At 34.6% G+C, this 18,988-nt stretch overlaps 2 protein-coding genes across 11 annotated transcripts in view; both read right to left on the minus strand.

Annotated features, from left to right (window-relative positions):
- Nucleotides 1–680: 680 nt before the first annotated feature.
- crfb15 (cytokine receptor family member B15) lies at nucleotides 681–5,726 on the minus strand. Its single transcript, XM_052546244.1, has 7 exons — nucleotides 5,629–5,726; nucleotides 3,779–3,896; nucleotides 3,335–3,501; nucleotides 3,074–3,228; nucleotides 2,612–2,771; nucleotides 2,114–2,235; nucleotides 681–1,327 (listed from the first exon to the last, which is right to left on the minus strand). Exons 1-7 carry the CDS (start codon nucleotides 5,708–5,710, stop codon nucleotides 962–964), a joined length of 1,170 nt encoding a protein of 389 aa, XP_052402204.1. The 5' UTR covers nucleotides 5,711–5,726; the 3' UTR covers nucleotides 681–961.
- Nucleotides 5,727–8,480: 2,754 nt separating this feature from the next.
- Nucleotides 8,481–18,988, minus strand: part of LOC127949208 (dystrophin) — a 113,239-nt gene continuing 102,731 nt past the window's right edge. For 5 of the 10 annotated variants that reach the window (XM_052546230.1, XM_052546231.1, XM_052546228.1 and 2 more), the window contains 4 exons: nucleotides 17,335–17,578; nucleotides 14,149–14,269; nucleotides 11,239–11,331; nucleotides 8,481–9,573 (listed from right to left, as the gene is read on the minus strand). In XM_052546230.1, coding sequence (XP_052402190.1) covers nucleotides 9,476–9,573; nucleotides 11,239–11,331; nucleotides 14,149–14,269; nucleotides 17,335–17,578 — 556 coding nt within the window. In that variant the 3' untranslated portion in view covers nucleotides 8,481–9,475. Of the gene's footprint in view, nucleotides 9,574–9,766; nucleotides 9,793–11,238; nucleotides 11,332–14,148; nucleotides 14,270–17,334; nucleotides 17,579–18,988 lie in introns of all 10 variants that reach the window. The other 5 variants (XM_052546232.1, XM_052546229.1, XM_052546233.1 and 2 more) reach the window with 4 other exon arrangements.

Below are 18,988 nucleotides of genomic sequence, written 5' to 3' on the forward strand. Positions count from 1 at the left end.
TTAATAGACATAATGTCCATGTTATTTTTATTAACGTTAAGTTACCTCTTAAATGCATTTTTTTTCAATCTTTTTTTTTCTTTCTGGATAGGCGTAATATTATTAAAATTCCCATTTTGCCTCCTTAACTTTACAGTTTTAACATACATAATGTAACGATGAATGAAATTATTCAAACTAGAGCAAAAAGTTTCCTGGCGAAATTTTCCATAAACGGTTTGTTTTCAAAAACGTAACGGAAGTCAGAGGTTGTTATTACTGTAAACCGCGCAACGTCGCCATTAAAATAATAGTTTTATCTTAAATACTTTGGTTTAGGTGTCCTTTTATTTGTTTATTAAACTCTGCTTGAATTAAACGCACTTTAAAAACTCACCAGAAACTCGTAGAACGTAACTTACCTGTTGTTTCTCCACTGAGGTCACGTCAACAATCCCGTCACCATGACAACAGTAAACGCTGACGTTTCAAAGAGCAAAAAGGTCCAACAATTTTTTTTACTTCTATATGCATTTAAAAAGAAAATTAAAGAACGCTGTGTGAGTTTCAGAACCAAAATAAAAAAATTATATAAGAAGTATATTATGAAATCTGGTTGAGCTTTTGTATCTAAAATGAAATAAAATAAAAAACATAACAGACATTGTTATAATTCAATTAATTGGACCAACTCGAAAGTATAATTAAAATCAGAGAAATACAACTCGGTTTATTTATGAAAAAATTCACTATTTTACAATAACGATGCAAACAAATATAGACATACAATGATAAACGTTTTGTAGAAAGTGCATTCAGTTATTAGCTTGAGAAAACAATGTGAGAAATTATATACATTCAACAGACAGCCATACGTGCATTGCACCACTGCATAGTCATATCAAACTATTTTATATATTTACTGCAGAAAATCATAAGATCATTCTTAAGTAAGTAAGATCATCTCAGCTTGTTGGGGACATCAGCAAACACAGTCAGTGTGGCTCAGCTCTGTGACGTTGTAGTAACAAGGCTGAGTGCTTGTGAAGCAGGGTTGGTTTAAATGAGTGAAGAGCGAGTCTTTTAGGCATAATGGATAGAGATGGTTAGGGTAAAAAGCAGGTGCAGTTTTTGTGTCCATCAGGAGTTTGTAGTCCTCTTCCACCTCTTGAATTGGGGTGAGAGCAGACATCAACCCAGAGTCCTTGTCCTCTAAGATCTTGTACTTCTCGCTGAGCTCTTCATATAGATAGTCCTCAGATATGGCACTGATTTTATCATGCTGTTCTTTCTGGTGTGCAGGATGTTGGGTCGCCTCAGCATTCCAAAATGTTGGTACAAATAAATTCTAGAACAAAATATAATATAAATATATGGTTTATACACAATGTTTTTGTTCACTAAAACCATAAAATAAAGCTGAAATATTAGATTTTATTTTTATTTTTTATTTTATTTTAAATATATAAAGAAGGTACAAAAGCTAGTACATTTCACAAATAATTACAAAGAAACATCAAGGAACTATTTTAATTAAAAGTGAAATTTTGAATTAGAAAACCTGAAATGGCATTCTCTTTTAAAATGCATCCCAATAATCTTTTTTTTTTTTTTTTTATTGATTTGCTTTCTTTTTACAGTGTAGAAACAACTTCCACTCAGAAATTAATAGGAGATTTCACAAATAATTACAAAGAAACCACAACTAATACACCAAATTAAATGTGAAATTTTGAAGTATAAGATATACTCTTGTATCTCAAAGTATTTTCTTGTAAAATGTACTGTAATATTCATTTTACAGTAATTTAAATCGAAGTACTTAAATTATTAAAACTTAAATAAAATTAAAGTGTAACATATATATATATATATATATATATATATATATATATTAAAAAGCATTAATAAAAAATACAAAAAGCACATAAAAATACAAAAAGCACATAAAAATGCTAAAACAAGCCAGAATAAAAATTTTAAATATAAAAATTCAAGCTAATTCTAAATAAATATAAATTCCATTTAATACTAAAATAACATTCTATATAAATAGTACATTTGTATGGTCAGATAAAGAACATATGTGCATATTACAGATATAATGTGGAGTGGAAGCACATGAGACACATACCTTGAGAAGTTCTGGTAGTTTGGTTTTAGGGTACAGGAATCTGTACACTTTATAGATCAGCCATGCGGCCAGGATTGCCAGAGGAAGAAGGATGGCAGCAGCAATCACACAGATGATGAGCACTAACACAAACACACACACAGAGAGGAAGATTGGCACCTGGAAGTCACCTTGAAGCTTCTTTAAAAACAATACTTTGTCACTTTGCTGATTGAAAAAATAATAATAATAACCTTGCTTATCAGTTTAACAAAAACTCGAATGAGTTCTGTATTCTTAAATTCTCTGCTGTCTCCAATGAATGAATATTTTATAAATTTGACCCAATATACTTTTGACTGAGAACATCATATGTTGACAGAAATCATTTTAAATCACAATATTACCTATAATTACCTTACTGTGTATAATTATAGACATAGATAATTATATGCCAATTGCTGAGTTGATTTATTGCAGGGGTGCCTGAAATGCTTCGAGTCACAAAGACACACTTACCAGGTGTGTTGGTCACACACACGGCATCACTGAACTTTTTGGCATTTTTGTAGCCTTTGGGAACCACCATCGCCTGAGCACAATATCTGCTCCAGGATTGCAGTCCTTTAACACTCACTTTAACACCTTCACCAGATTCAGTTACCTTCTTCTCTGTTGCCTACAGGGACAAAGGTCATCTTATGATTATTCTGATAAGTACGAAAACATTTTTTGTTTGTGGTTCAACACCAGACCTTTGTCAATCCAGCATAAGCCATTCACTTAACTGTGTAATGATAATTCTCTACATTCTTCTATATTTTTATTTTAGTTGATCACTAGGTGAAATTAAGACGTTTAATTAAGACGTAAAGGCTGAGCATAATCACATGTCTTAACTTGCACATAAGCAGATGTGCAGAACAAAGCTTCTGAAAAATGTAACTGGAAATCTTCCTGAAGTTGTGAAGCATTTTATACCTCTTCTGAAAAGTCTTCGGTCCAATATCTGATGATGTAGGACACTTGTGAAAAAAGGTCTGCTAGTTTGCCCACTTTCAGTACTGGAGCTTGGACGTCCACATCCAAGGTATTATTTTGGATGACAAGATGCACAGTAGGGGGTCCTATGATCGCTACATTGGAGCAAAGTGGTTCATATGATTATTAATTATGAATATTATTTTGACTTAACAACACACCAGAGTCTATAGTGCAAACTAAGAGCTTATTTACACTTACTGTGTTTATTTGGTAAAAATTCGTTAGAATTAACCCACTCAGAGAACAGCCCCTGAACCTCTGCCCGCACTTGGAAAATATAGCGACCAAATACAGACGGCAGTTTTCCTACATCACATTTCAGCTCTTTGGTGTTCACACAGATGGAAACGTTTTCTTTTCTCAGGCTACAAGGACACAATGACAAACACAGCAGGACACACTATTTATGTAAGTGCATAATGCAAATATTTATTTCACACAATAGGCCTATTCTTTTCAACTTCTGCAAAAACTCAGAAGTATCAAATTCCAGCGGAACAATAGTTCAGTGCAATTTTTATAGCTGATCAAACACATTGTGATGGGTATATTTCATAATGGCATGCATGCAATTGAATGCATTTTCATTTTTTTTTTCTCTTCTATATTGGATTATTTTAGTTGTATTTTGAGTATACTCACAAATATATTGCTGTGTAGGTCACGTTGCTCATGGGACTGTGTGGAGAAGTCCATTCAACAACTGTAGCCATATTGATGGAGGTCACCTTCACATTTTGGGGTGAAGCCAGTTTTGCTTCTAAAGTAAAACAATATTACACTGTCAGTAGTACATTATACAGGTTTTATCATCAGATGAAGTGGCTCCATAAAGTATTGGGATTTAGAGTTATAAAGAATATGAAGTATTATGAGTCAAAACAGCTGATTTTGAGGGGAGAACAGAGGATGGAGTGTTACATTAGAAGAAGTGTCTAATGCTTCGCGTTGTGGGCACATCACCACCTCGTGTGTGTCTTATTTTTCTAATAATTCAACGGCCAGGAGTCAATTATTCTGCTTATAGTATGGTTACCACACCTCAAGACATCGAACAGATGTTTTTGTACTTAAATCGCTATTGTGAGTAGGATTATTTCTTCAGCATCTCATTCAATGTCTCTTTTGCTAGTTCCAAAACCTAATTTTAAAGCTGCTAATGGAGGTGGGCTGTTGATAGCATTCTAATGCAGTTTTGATTAAGTTATTAGAAAGAGAGCGGGAGAGAAAGAGCCGCAGAGAGAGAGAGAGAGAGAGAAAGAGAGAGAGAGAGAGAGAGAGAGAGAGAGAGAGAGAGAGAGAGAGAGAGAGAGAATCTAAACAGCGCGGTCTCCTCTCTCGTGAGAAATGTCATGTGTAGCATTTAAGTTGAGACACTATATAGGCTAACTGATAAAATCGTCAGGGTAGCGATGACAACACCTTTTTGTGCAACCTGCATGACCGTTATTACAGCTTTACTATGCGAAGTGATATGGTAATGTAATGCGGTCAAGATAGCTGCCTGGAACTACGTTCGCAGTGCGTTTACCGGAAAATAATTGCACACCTCACAACGTTCATCAGCCAATCAGATTCAAGCATTCAACGGCCCCATAGTATAATGTTTTAAGGCGAAGCTGTAATTATGGATTTGTTTCTTTCAAACACGCTGCTACTCATTTGCCTGGGTTATTAATGTTTTTAATCAGCTGTTTGGACTTTCATTCTGATGGCACCCATTCTCCATTGTTGAGCGAGAGATGCAATGCTAAATATCTCCAGAGTTGTTCTGATCAAGAGACAAACTCATCTACATCTTGGATAGCGTGAAGGTTTCAGATATATGCATTTCCTGTCTGCTAGCCACCAGTGGGTCATGACCCAGTTTGAAAGCCGCTGCACTAAATAACATTTCTGAAGAAGAGACATCTGCAAACAAATAATGCTATTCACATAATTAACTGTAAAAGTCACTTTTAATCAGTTGATGTCAAGTTGGTGTATATAGTAGATGAGTTAGTTCCTCAGAATTTAACACAGGCGTACTATAGCAGAGGAACCACAGATGCATTTCAGCACATTATGGTAATGTTCCACTGACCTTTGACGACCAGACAACCACTTCTTAACATCTTATCTGTGGTTTATCATTTAAAATAAATCTATTGTAGGTTTTGCTCGGAAAGAATCATTTGTCATAATATACATAGGTGTGTGTGTGTGTGTGTGTATACAGTATACACACACACACACACACACGAACATACATATACATACAGTATACACACTTTTAGGACCCTTTGATACTGCATATATGATTGAGAAATTATTAAACAATATAGCATAATATATTTTGTATAGGTCAACATTAGTCATTCTTAAGAATACTTTTTAATGAATAGAAGTAATAAAAGTAAATAATAATAAAAAGTTTTAGTCTATTAATTTAAACATATGTCAATTAAATGGTTTTCTAAATCAATAATCATAAATAAGCAAGCAGCACTGACCAGCATAGGTGGGGTAAACATCCTTTGTCACAAAGAGTATGAGAGCCAACACTCTGAGCTTCACAGACATGACTGACAGCATCACTGATGGGCCACACAGCGGCTGAGAGCTTTTAAACTTCAGTGTTTGTCATGTGCTTAAGAGGAAACAGGACCAACATGACTCAACAGCTTCCTCTTTGAGAAGAGGTTCTTAAAAAAATAAATAAAAAGAGGTGATATATGGAATGAAAGTCAAAATAATAAATATGCAGATAATTAATAAAACTATTAATTTTATAATATTTTTGTTTTATTTGTCAAATATCAACACCGATATAAATTTAAATTTGCATGTGGAATGACACAATTTATTTTTTATTAAACTTTATTAAACTCTTTTTCTTTCTTTTTACCACTCATTTCTATTGCATGTATATATAGAAATTTCATCTTTAAAAGTAAAATTCATGACCAGGAGGGGAAAAAACAGGGAAACTCTAACTTACTGTAGTTGGGAAACAAACAGTTCCAGCTCTGACCTAAATGGTTTGTGTAACTTACCTCACCATTCGATTACAGAAGTGTGAAGCCTTCACGGAATCCATATTGCAGCTCTTAGAGGTCTTGCTAAGAAAATCTGATCATCCGTCATTGTGTTTTAGTTTCTCTTTTTTAGTGACATAACATCGGTCCACACATGTCACCTGTTCACCTGAGGATTGCTGATCTAGAATGCATCTACATTACTGACAGATGTTAAATCATGGCTTTCTAAAATGGCTTAAGATACACTTACCCCCAGAACTCAGAAGCAACCCTGGTCAAATCATCAAGTGCTTTTAAGGTGTAACGGATATGCAGATCATCGATTCATGTGTTTAATTCAGATTTTCCAAATGAAACCCTTTTTGCACTAAATGCCTGGGCCTGGCGCCACCCTGGCTGGACTTAAGTTATTTACGACAAAAAATTAAGTATAAGTTGCTAGCTTATACTTTAGAAAATGTCTCTCCTCACTTTAACTTTCTCAAAGAGAGCCATGTTTCTGCAACCCCCACCCCTGCAGACACAGGACTACACAGGACAGGAAACCTAATCCTTACAAAAGAATGGTAAAATGTACTCAAATGTAGTCTTATTGTGTATATTATTGTTTTGCGATGCATTACAGGTTTCCCATATATATTGGGACTATCTTCAGTGTTATCGTGTGTTAAGCAAATCTTTAAATATGTGTAATTCTGCATTTGAATGTAACTTCATGTTTTGATCACATATATATATTATGTTTAGTATTGTTCTAATCGTCATGCTCTGACAGACCCATTTATCTAGAGCAAAGTAATGAAAAATGTAATCTGAATTACAAACTTGCTAGAAATATCCCTGAGGAAATCTGACACGCCCTAGATCACCAGGGGGTTGTTTCTACAGAGACAAAGGAACTTTTTCCCGCTGCAGATCGCGGACATTCATTGGATGTTCCCTCGAAAAAGGGGCATGAACCATTTCAAGCCATAAGAACGACCGAACAAGGTCCGTCTCTTGCTCTTCTTACGCTGACTCCCTTCCCTCCTGCATCGACCAACGTTGCTTCCGCACGGCCTCAGGCCGCGCTCATAGCGCAAGCCCCCATCAGCACAGGGGCTGAGAGAAAAAGCCATTTTAATGGCTCCTTTGGAAGCTTTCGTTTTTGTTGTTTCTTTTCTTTTCTTTACTAAGTTTATTCAACTATTCGCCTCTCCACGCAAGGAAGACGAATTCTGGAACATTGTTTGTTGAACCTTTCAAATACCGCGCGAGGACAGAACAAAAGACCACGTGCTCCAGCGTGCGCCGGTATCCAGCACGCGCACGCCGGTTTCAAAAGATCCAGCACACCCCGATGTCCAGCTCACACACATTGGACACTTTGCAAGTATCACTTTCTCTATGGAGATTTAAATGCTGCTTTAAATTGTTGCTATGATCTGATCGTTGTTGGCTTCCAAAAGTTACTGACTATGATTTCCATAACTGAGCTCCTTATGTGATCTCATTCTATTTTCTCTCTCTCTGTCTCTTTTATTTGGATTCCGTTATGTCTTGTATAAAGCTTATTGTTTGAATTGTTGTACGCATATTTACTCTGTGTGATTTGTAGTTTGATGTATTACTAGTTGATGTTATTAAAAACCCATATACTGACGATTGGCTTGGACTCCACCCCACTCACATTACGAGTCACTGAGATGTCTGATCTATAGCTACAAGCTCTAAATTTAGAAACTAAATTTATCATAAGGATAGGATAATGTTTTCATGGCCAGAGAATATTTTTCCTTGAATTATAAGGCGTGATAACTTTATTGAAAATTGATAGGTCAACAGTGGTTTGCTGGCCATACCACTGTTTGATTTGCAGTAATTTACAGTAAGAGATCACAATAATTGATATGAAGAATGGAATATTGACATATTAATGAGTAAGTGACAGTGCCCTGTGATTATTTATTGGTATAGGCAATTGAGCTATTTTTCATAATCAATCAAATTTAATGTAACTGTCATCTGAGATATAAATTAATCATATTCCTGATTAATTATTCAAATTCCCTATATATCATTTGAGTTAATTATTCTGTAAGACTCATTGTTGTTACAAAGGATATTAATTAGCTGCTTCAGTTTCTATTTCCCATTTCACATATTTACACTAAGCCACAAGGTTGTTTTTAAAGCCACATGGTAGCTTGACGTTCTTTTTAATAACTACAATTAAATTTCACCAACACCTTTTCAGTTGATTATATTGCGGAGTATGTCAGATGGTAATGCAATCATTTACCTACACTGTAGCACAGTGAATCCATAATAAAACAGACAAACGGTGGCAAAAATGCATTTCCATTTTTATCAACTAATGCAGCGGCAAGTTAAGAAAACCACAATTACATTTCATCGTCTGGTAAAATAGTTTTTGCGATTACAAATAATATATATGATTCCAGAACAAGAGTTAGAATCAAATCGCACATCTCAGAAATAAATATGCAGTACTCAGGACATGCTCATCTCCAAGGTGCAAAACGGTTTTGTAGTTATAACGGTTGTGCATACATATACATTATGATCATTTATTTCGATATATTTGTTCACACAAAGCATAAAGGTCTAATAATTATTATGTGGTGGAAACAAGCTTCCAAAAAAAAAAAAAAGTTATCTCTAACATGAGAGTTGTCAATAATATATAAATACTATGATCATGATTCTTATTGCTCCGTTAATAAACACGGACAGATTATGAAAAAAGTGAATATCTGTGAGGTAGACAGCATTTAACCTTAATTAGTATGTCTTTAATAATAATAATAAAAAATCATGACAAATGTCTTTTCTTTGCATGATGTCTGCAGTAGTTGAACGCGACGGGTTACATACAGAAAAACAGACATGTTTCAAACACACACTTTCGCACACGCACAAGTATAACGGGCTTGCTTTTAATATGCATTTGTTATTTTGTTACAAACAAAATGAGTTGATAAAGCACCCCTGCATATACTCAGTCAGCCATTTAGATAAAACACTTTTTTTAAAATGCGCTCCACGCTGTACAAACACATGGCACGCAATGTTACGTTATCACACACCTGTCGTTCTATTTTTGTACAATTGCATAGAAGTTTAAAAACCTTTTTTTTTCTGATCAATAGACAATTCTAGACTCGCTGTAAGAAACTACTGAAACTACTAAAGATCAAATCTACAATGTGGAACCGCGATCCTTCAGAAAAATAGATTTTTATTTATATTCCCATTGTAAACATATCCTGTCCAGTTGTTGACACTACAAAAAGCATGCAACTAGGAGAAGACCTCTTCAGTCTAAATCCCGCTCCTCAGTTATTACATTAACCAACGACTCCATGGCATGTCCAATGTTATCAACCATGTGGAAAAGACTTCCCACATTAGGACCTGCGGGAGATGAAAAACAAAATCTGACGTCAGTGTCTGAAAACACGATCTAACACTATATGCACGAAGCAGCAATGCTACACAAACATCTCTACAGAGGGCCTTTTAAGAAACTTCTTCAAACCATAGTGTAAAGTGGAGAAATGAGACTAGAAAAGAGTGAAAAGAGTAAAGGGTTAGTAACGATACTAACCTCTCAGGGGTTTAGCCATCCACCTCCTTAGACACAGAGGAAAACAGGAAATAAGAAAAATCAGTAAAGTTGGAATAGGGATAGGCAGTTGGACTGAATCCAAACAGGATTTGTACTGCAAGCACAAAGGATGCAGCAAGATGCTGTTTAAGGCTTTAATTACATAAACATATGTTTCTTTGGATTATGTATTTGTAATTCTGTGCTTCTCACAATACATATCCAGTTAAGAGTCACTGTTAGAAAGAGATACAGTTTCAGAAGAATGTACATCAACATTAAATGTCTGTTCTAGATTTTGATTATTTAAAGCTGAAGACTTTGGTCATTTGAAAGTCTTTTTTGTAATATTTTATATTATACTAAAATAGTCCTCCATCCTCCGTTTATAGCAGGAAGTAGAAACGCATTGTCAAAATCAATTTAAAGGGATAGTTCACCCAAAAATGAAATTTGATGTTTATCTGCTTACCTCCAGGGCTTCCAAGGTGTAGGTGACTTTGGCTCTTCAGTAGAATGCAAACAGAGATGTTTTTAAGTTGATGGGAAACCCAGCTAAAATATTTTTAAAAATCCTCAAACAAAAACAAATGAAACCCTGCATCTCATTAAATACTGATGTGTAAACACACAAAAAAGATCGATCTGTGCAAGAAACTAAACAGTATTTATACACTTTTTTACCTCTGATTGACTGCAGTGTGCAAGCTGTTTGAACTCTAAGCACGTCCTCCTGAGCGCAGTTTTCAGCAGCAGGCGCGTGAGGCATCATCTTCTCGCTTTATGGCAGATCGCAGACTTATAAGTGCATTACTGCCACCTATTTCTCAGGAGGACATGCTTAGGAGAGTTCAGCTTGCACATTGCAGTGAATTAGAGGTAAAAAACTATATAAATACTGTTTAGTTTCTTGCACAGATCGATCGTTTTGTGTGTTTACACATCACTGTATTGTCACGAGCTGCAGGGTTTAATTTGGTTTTGTTTGTGTATTTTTTGTATGTCTTAGCCTTGACTCCCATCCACTTCCATTATAAGATTGACAGACTGCAATGGTTTCAGTTTCAAATCTCAGTTTGTGTTCTACTGAAGAAACAAAGTCACCTACATCTTGGATCCCCAGGGAGTAAGCAGATAAAGATCAAATTTTCATTTTTGGGTGAATTATCCTTTTAATCATGCAAAGGATTGGGTCAGAGAAACTTACAGGTTGTGTTCATTGGAAAAGACTATTTTTCTCCATATTGCTTGAAATGGAATCTAAAATAGTACTTTATCTTAAAATAACTGTCTATTTGCCATTACTGGCACCTTAAATTATTGCAATACATGCAATGCAATCATAGTCTGTGATGACCTGTTTCCAGACATTAACAAAGTTTTTTTTTTAAATCAAGTAAATTGAGACTATCTGCATCAGTTTGCTGGATTAACAGAAGTGTTTGTAGTAGGCAGTGAAGCTGGACTCTCACCTTGGCTGTGAGGGAAGGAACTGTTGAGCTGCTCGATGACGTCCTCTAATCCAGTGCTTGCATCCTGGGAGGGACTGGACAGCTCATCATCACCTGAAACACACAGCAGTGAACCAATTACAACTGAGAACTGACCTTAAAAACCCTGGATGTTCTCCTGATGCCCAAGACATTTCATATTCCAACAGAGACTGTGTTTGCTGCCTGTATTACTGACTCAGAGGATAATGCTGAAGGTGATGTTGAGGACTCCAATATACAGTAGAACACGGTGCAATAGTTTGAGAGCACTATTAAAAAGCTTTCCATTCAAAACTTCATTCATTTATCTACAACTTCTATCATCATTCTAACAACTGAAATCCAGAAACAACAAATAGCCAATAGTCAAATAGTCAATGTTACAAATTATCAAATTATGGATAATCTCATTAAACATCATAACAAATTGCAAATGCATGTGAAATGAGAAAAAAAAAAATGAAGCAGTCAAGTTTAGCTCAATACGTCAATTCCACATTCAAGCAGAAATGGCCGAAGTACAATATCCAAAAGAAAGGAAAAATACATTCTTGTAAACCATTTTGTTTTGTGATCTCGACAAATGTTATCTTGATTATTTGTCAAGAAAATTAAGGAAATATAGAAGTAAGATCTCTTTACACATTGTCACATAATCATATGAATTTCACAATTTCAATTACCATTCATTTATATTAATTTAACTTCGAGCAATATATTCAGCGACAATAAAATCAGCAGTCAGCAAACAGAGATGGTAAATATTGTGATATTACAAAATGACAACAGCTATTTTTTTAGACTAGAGTGTCACAAGAAAAAAACGACAAAAACATGTTGACTAAAAATGTTGTCAGGCTCCTGCAATAAATCAAAGCAAGCCATTATAAAACAAAACTCTTCCAAAATGTAGAGAAAATGTGTACCAGAATCATAGATGTCACCGCGAGAATGATTCTACAAATAAACCAACACTCTGGTTTTAGTTAAACACAAACAATTGTACAACTGTACAGAACAATTAACAGTTACACAGATAAAACAATAACGATGAGGTTATAATGTGTAAGAAGAAACAAATTAAGCTTTTGGGCCATTGAAAAATTTTTTTTTTTTTGCTTGCAGTTTGTTTAAAATGCTCTTGTGGTGTGAAGAATACAATTTTGAGCAGAAATGACCCACACAGCATAAGAATCATTGAAAAGGCATGTATACTAATCAAACAAGAATTAGAAAATATTGTGTGAAATAGTATTAGATGTATTAGTAAAAAAATCCCACTGCAGAACACTGAAAAGCTGGAAAATAGCACTAATGCCATGTAAAACTATTAATACCAGTTTCATAGATATACACATGCCTCTGGGGTAAAATAAAAGCATATCAATAAAAGCAGTCAGTACACTACAGGAAGGCATTAAAGATGACCTGAATCATAAATGTCAAATTATAGAGTGATTGTTGTTTTATTCTTCAAATACTGAAGTACAACCAATTTTGTTGGAACCTTGTTGGACCGTGATTTCTTCAAAAAGTGAAGACAACAAATAAGATGTTGGCTTGCAGTTAAGGGCAAAAACACTTCTTTTGTATCCATATGTGAATAAAAGCTCCGTGTTCCTTTTTGTTTGGCACAGATAAGAACATTGCCTCTTTTTATTGGTTCAGAAAATCGTTTGCTGAAACCAGCCTGGGCTTCAAGCCAAGCCATACAATGAAAGCTTCACAAGTACAGCTATTAAACACAATAATTACTATGTATGTCAGTTAACAAGTCAAATTAAGAAATGAATTATTACATATTTAACCGTGGGTAGATAGAATAGATTGCATTAAAGGGATACTCCACCCCAAAATGAAATTTTTGTCATTGATCACTTAGACCCCTGTCGTTCCAAACCCATAAAAGCTGCTATCAGTGGTTCAACAGTAACGTTATGAAGCGACGAGAATACTTTTTGAATGCAAATGAAACAAAAATATCAACTACAAACAGTTTTCTTGTCGCTTCATAACGTTACGGTTGAACCACTAATGGCAAGTGGACTATTCTAACAATGCTTTTCATACTTTTCTGGACCTTGACAGTGTAATTTACTTGGCAGTCTATGGGACAGTCACAAGCCTCCCGGCTTTCATCCAAAACATCTTAAATTGTGTTCTGAAGATGAACAAAGCTTTTACGGGTTTGGATTGACATGGGGGGTAAGTGATTAATGACAAAATGTTCTTTTTGGGTTGGAGTAACCCTTTAATAGCTTTTACTTGTACACAGAAAAATTCAAGATACACCATAATGGAAGAAAATGTGTCGCCTATTATTTGAATAACAAAAAATATTGTGTTTACACAACTGTCTACATACATATTTCTATGGAAGCTTGTTTCTGTCAAGGAATAAAAATAAAAAAAAAGGTACTTGCAGCTTTTTTGTCTCACAATCTGGACTTTTCTGAGGAAAAAAAGAAGTCATAATTGTGAGATATAAATTTCTGACTTTTTTCTCTTGCAATTCCAAGTTCATATGTCGGAATTCTATTTATGCTTTAGTTCTGACTTGTTTCTCAGAATTCTGAGTTTACGTCTTGCAAATCTGCTTTAACAGCTGCGTTAACGGCCAATTACGACTTTTTTTCCCCTTAACTTTGCGAAATATAAACTCAGAACTGCAAGAAAAGTCGGAACTGTGAAATAAAAATGTGCAATTACTTTATTCTTTTTATTCTGTGTCTAAAACAGGCTTCCATACATTTCACTATCTTGCTAAGGATCAATATGCAATATGCTGATATACCACTGATCATTATTGTTTAGCCTGCTTAAAATTTCAAAACAAGTTCCATCTGTTTAATGAGTTAGGTTTAAACTGAAGTTGTTAGGGACATTTACCCATGGTCTCTGTGGTTTGGCTTGCGGCCACACGCAGTGAGGCCAGGCTGGTGTCAGATCTCGGAGAGGCAGTGGAGGGGGAGGACAGGGCAGTGCCATTCACCTTGGAATCAGTCTGTGGCTAGGACACAGGTAGAGAGGAACCATATAGATTAGGCAGGGGACTGGACGCAAACATCAGCACTGGGTTGTACTTCTGTATTTCCAGATTCATTTGAAAACATTCAGTTAAATATTTTCTATCCAAGACTTCACATTCTTTTACTGCCTAGTTTTTAAACCCTCAGGAAACCCTCTCCAAATATTTATTGAGGAGTTACTGAATTTTTCCCCAAGGACTTTTCTCAAAACATTAACAATTGCAGCATAAAACAAGAGCAAGGGCTCTTAGAGTTGCTGTGTTTTTGCATCATTCAGTTTTTCAGAAAAAAGACAGTCAAGACAAAACAAGAACACAAGGATAAACACAAAATAGTGGACTTGATGCAGCTAAAATATCGAAATAAAATAACCCAGACGGTTAACGTATTCAAAAACAGTCACAGATGTCACAAACCCCTGGAGCAAACATGTAAATTGTACATTCATATGTACAATAATATTCAGGGCTGAAAATTGTTAATATACTATATTATTACAAATATATTAACACATTATATATTATAAACTTTTAATTTCTGTTTCATATACAATTCTTAATCTAATAATATTTAAGTACTACCGTTAATTAGTTCACCATTCAAAAGTCTCTTATGTTCACCAAGGCTGCATTTATTTCATACAAATCCAGTTAAAACAATAATATTGTGAAATATTACAAATTAAAACAACTATTTCTATTTTAATATATGTTACAGATTTTATATATATATATATATATATATATATATATATATATATATATATATATATATATTTTTTTTTTTTTTTTTTTCAGGATTCTTTGACGAACGTTTGATGAACAGAAAACCGTATTACATTTTTGATCAATTTAATGCATCCTTGAGAAATACAAATGAATTGATACATTTCAATTCATTTTTTGTTTTTTTTTGTTGTTTTTTTTTAGCCGTCCACCTTTTTGGCTATATTATTTACTCATGTAACTTATAATTGATACATAATTACAATTACAGTACCTAAAAAGAATCAGCTTTAATGATAAACTGGTTTGTCACTGCACAGCCGTAATGAGTGCGTTTAAAACTTCCACCATTAACAATTCATAACACAAGACCAAACAGCCCTCATGAATAAAATGTAGCAGTTCTGGTGATTTCATTTGGTCTTCTTTGAGATATTTGCCAAGCGAAACACATGGGCATGTGTTAAACATAAGAACATGTTTATTAGCATATAACAGAGATAAAAACTGATGCTACTAAAACAAGAACATACACTGGTAGGTAAAGGCTTGATTGCAAATGTAAAGAAAACCGAAGCTGAGGGTTATAAACAACAACAAAAAGAAAAACAACATCAATGAAGTGAAGCCAAACTCCATTGGCTCTGAACAAAGTGAGAGCTAATATATCTCCTCGCGTTTATTGAGTCTGGTTCTTCAAGCTTCGGCCAAGTCGGCCACTGGAAGGAGCTGGAGTCTAGTGAGATTTTAGTTCAAAGGGTCCACAGAGAACACATGAAGCCATTTCTTCAAGAACAAATCTGATATGAATCCATTTGGCAGAGACCCCCAGTCGACTAATGTTTTTTTTGGGTTTTTTTTGAAGTAAGCATTGAGACATACGCTTCATTCATCAAGACATGATGCAGACAAAATATCTGATTTCCCTTCTATTCGAGCAGGAGGAGACTTCTGAAGAAGCTGACATCAAACAAACTCCAAAAACAAATTACCCAGAGAAATGGGTTGCTTGAGGAAGAATGACAAGTCGCTCAAAATGTTCTTTTGGCCACCTAAAAGATCTGGCATCCCTCCTCAGCTTTGATAGGGACAGGATCAACAACGCCTGTTGTGTGGCAAGTATGGTAGGAAAATATTCAACCTTCGTTGAAATATTCGGTATAAAGTATACTGCCAATAAGGACAGGAAAAAAAAAACAAGACTAAACAATGCTTTACATTTTTTTTTAACAAAAATCAAAAACAACAAATAATAATGAATAACACAACAAAACCAAACCAATCCTCTGCATGTTTAGAGTACAGCATTTCGATATGGAGTTGCTTAAAGATGCATTTAATTTAATTTCAAATACATGTATTTCATGCTAAACATAACTTTGCGTGAATATGACTGTATACTTAACACAATCAATATCATTTTGGCTTGCACAGTGCTGTGGACTAAACTGAAATAATTCGGAGTAGAAATAGACAATTAACAGACATGTCTGCATTCAAAAAAAACAACACAAGCTAACATTATTCCACACTATAGTTCCAAGTCTTTGGTTTAAACATCTATTAAAAAGAAAAAGAAAAAAACAACAACTTCAACTTCAAAACTCAAAAGAAAGAAAAAATCTTTGATGACGCCTTCAATCCACACAGTTGCAGAAAAATAACATCTTTAAACAGATGAAACAGTTCAGGAAGATTGTGTCAAAATAAATCTTAGACTCTTTAACAAATTCATGGAACTTGCATCAGTACAAAATGCACATGTAGATCCAAATCCAAGCTCTTTATACAAAAAACGTTCTACATTCATCCTGACAGCGTCTAAATTTAGCATAAATATTTGCTATAATTAAGCACCTCATTGTGGCCGAATTTGAAGGAAACATTTGACTTGTCCAGTGCCAGAATGAATTGCATCGAGTCAAAAGAAATATCAACTATAAATATACTTAATATATATTAATATACTAAAAAATATCGACTTTCCCAACAAAGTTCATCATTTATAGAACTACAAATATAACAAACATTAAAAGCCAAAACTTGACATTTAAAATATAACAATACTCTGAGCATTTCATTTCTTCTGTCAACAATCAAAAGGAAGCACAAGAACAGTGTTACATTCCACAGCTATGATTTGAAATACGCCTTGTAAATGATCAGTGTGCAATCTGAAGACATTTACTTGTAGCAAAGTTTAGACTTAAGACAGGAGCTGACGCCACTGCTCGAGTTCCTTCAACAACACTTCCAAAAGTAGTTTTCCACTGGCAGGGAGTATAAACACTGATCAAATCTTAAGGATATGCGCCACCCACCTGCTCAAGTAACTGTCGGAGGCGTTTGAGCTGTGATTCCAGCTGTTTGTTGTGATCCTCCAGGATCTGCATTCTTGCTTCCAAACGCCCCTTGTGCTGTCGCAGTAGTTTAGCCTCAGCGATCAGTTCAGCATCGCGTGGACTCTGGGGTGAGACGGGCAGCATCTGTGGGGGTGAGGGCAATGGCGACAGACCCTTGTGGTCATGTGTCTTTTTCAGACGGTCGTACTCTGCTTGCAACTTCCTGCACAACAGGGAAGACAACTTCAGAAAGAAGCCTAGAAAATTGTGACTTTAGTAAAAGGGTGAGTCTGACAAATACATAAGCATGTGCTGTTAGCATAGACTGAGGTTTATTTTTTTTTTTATGGCACGGTTGGCAGAGCATGCAGCAAAATAGACTTCTGTTTTAATATTGAACAAAATTAACATTAAAGACTATTTATCAAAGAATCCTATAAAAAAAAAAAAAAAACATCACCGTTGCCACAAAAATATTAAGCAGCACAACCATTTTAACATGGATAATAATTATAAATGCAAGCAAAGCAAGTATTTTAGAAATTATATCTGAAGTATCATGAAGTAACGGCAGCTGAAAATTCAGATTGCTATCACAGAAATAAAATAAATTAGATGATGTTAAAATAGCAAACAGTTATTTTAAATTATAATAATTTGTACACTTTTTATTGTATTTTTAATTGAATAAATGCAGCCTTGGACAGCATAAGAGACCTTATTGAAAGTACAGTAGCTTTGAAGGGTACTGTTTATTTAAAAAAAAATTGTTTTAGGGTTAGAAAATGCATATTTGAAACAATATTAAATCTGTTCGATTATTTCTGCTCTCTCATGCACTCAAAATTTTAATATAGCTCACTGTGTGTAATATTAGACTCAGATGTGTAGCCCATGTGCTTGACTCAGCAGCGTGGGAAGATTTGTGTGTGTGCTAGCTTATACTTGGATGGCCCAATGCTTCTAAGCTAAATTTGAGAAGCATTTATCGAAAGCACAATCAAATACTTAATATTATAAAATGCAGATGAGCTCATATATATATATATATATATATATATATACACACACACACACACACACACACACACACACACACAAGGGCATTTTCATCTCTATTGTGAAATCTGATCATCCTGTTTATTTACTATGCACAATTACGGTTAGCTGCATTGTATTATTATCATTGTAACACTTTAATATATGGACCAGTTTTTACTATTTACTAGCTGCTTATTAGCATGCCTATTGTTAACATACTGGACTTTTATTAGTACTTATAAAACACATATTCTGCATCCCTGATCTTAACAACTACCTTTCTATTAATAAGCAGCAAATTAGGCGTTTATTGAGTCAAACGTCATATTTAAAAGTTTGTTAATAGTGAGAATTGTACCTTAAAATTAAGTGTGACCATTCACATTAAGCATTTTCCTGAAAACATTTACGGTTGCTGACCAACTTTGAGAATCACTCATTTAATGCAACATACTTAAAACACGTGATTTTCAAAAATTGCTGCGCAAGTAAATAAGTAGAGAGAGCGGTTGTATTATGAATTTCTGAAAAATGTATTGTGTCATCCCAGACATATGCTAACAAAATACAGTCCAGGATACACCCTTTCCAT

Source organism: Carassius gibelio, chromosome B1, assembly GCF_023724105.1.
Source record: "Carassius gibelio isolate Cgi1373 ecotype wild population from Czech Republic chromosome B1, carGib1.2-hapl.c, whole genome shotgun sequence".
In the NCBI taxonomy this organism is placed as follows: Eukaryota; Metazoa; Chordata; class Actinopteri; order Cypriniformes; family Cyprinidae; genus Carassius; species Carassius gibelio.

Excerpts from the sequence above, each read along its gene's own strand:
- crfb15 (XM_052546244.1), bottom strand. The coding sequence starts at position 5,710 with ATGCTGTCAGTCATGTCTGTGAAGCTCAGAGTGTTGGCTCTCATACTC. Across the intron at positions 3,502-3,778 it reads ACCTACACAGCAATATATTT|CCTGAGAAAAGAAAACGTTT; the intron begins GTGAGTATACTC and ends GTGTCCTTGTAG. Across the intron at positions 2,236-2,611 it reads GTGTGTGACCAACACACCTG|TGCTCATCATCTGTGTGATT; the intron begins GTAAGTGTGTCT and ends TGTTTGTGTTAG.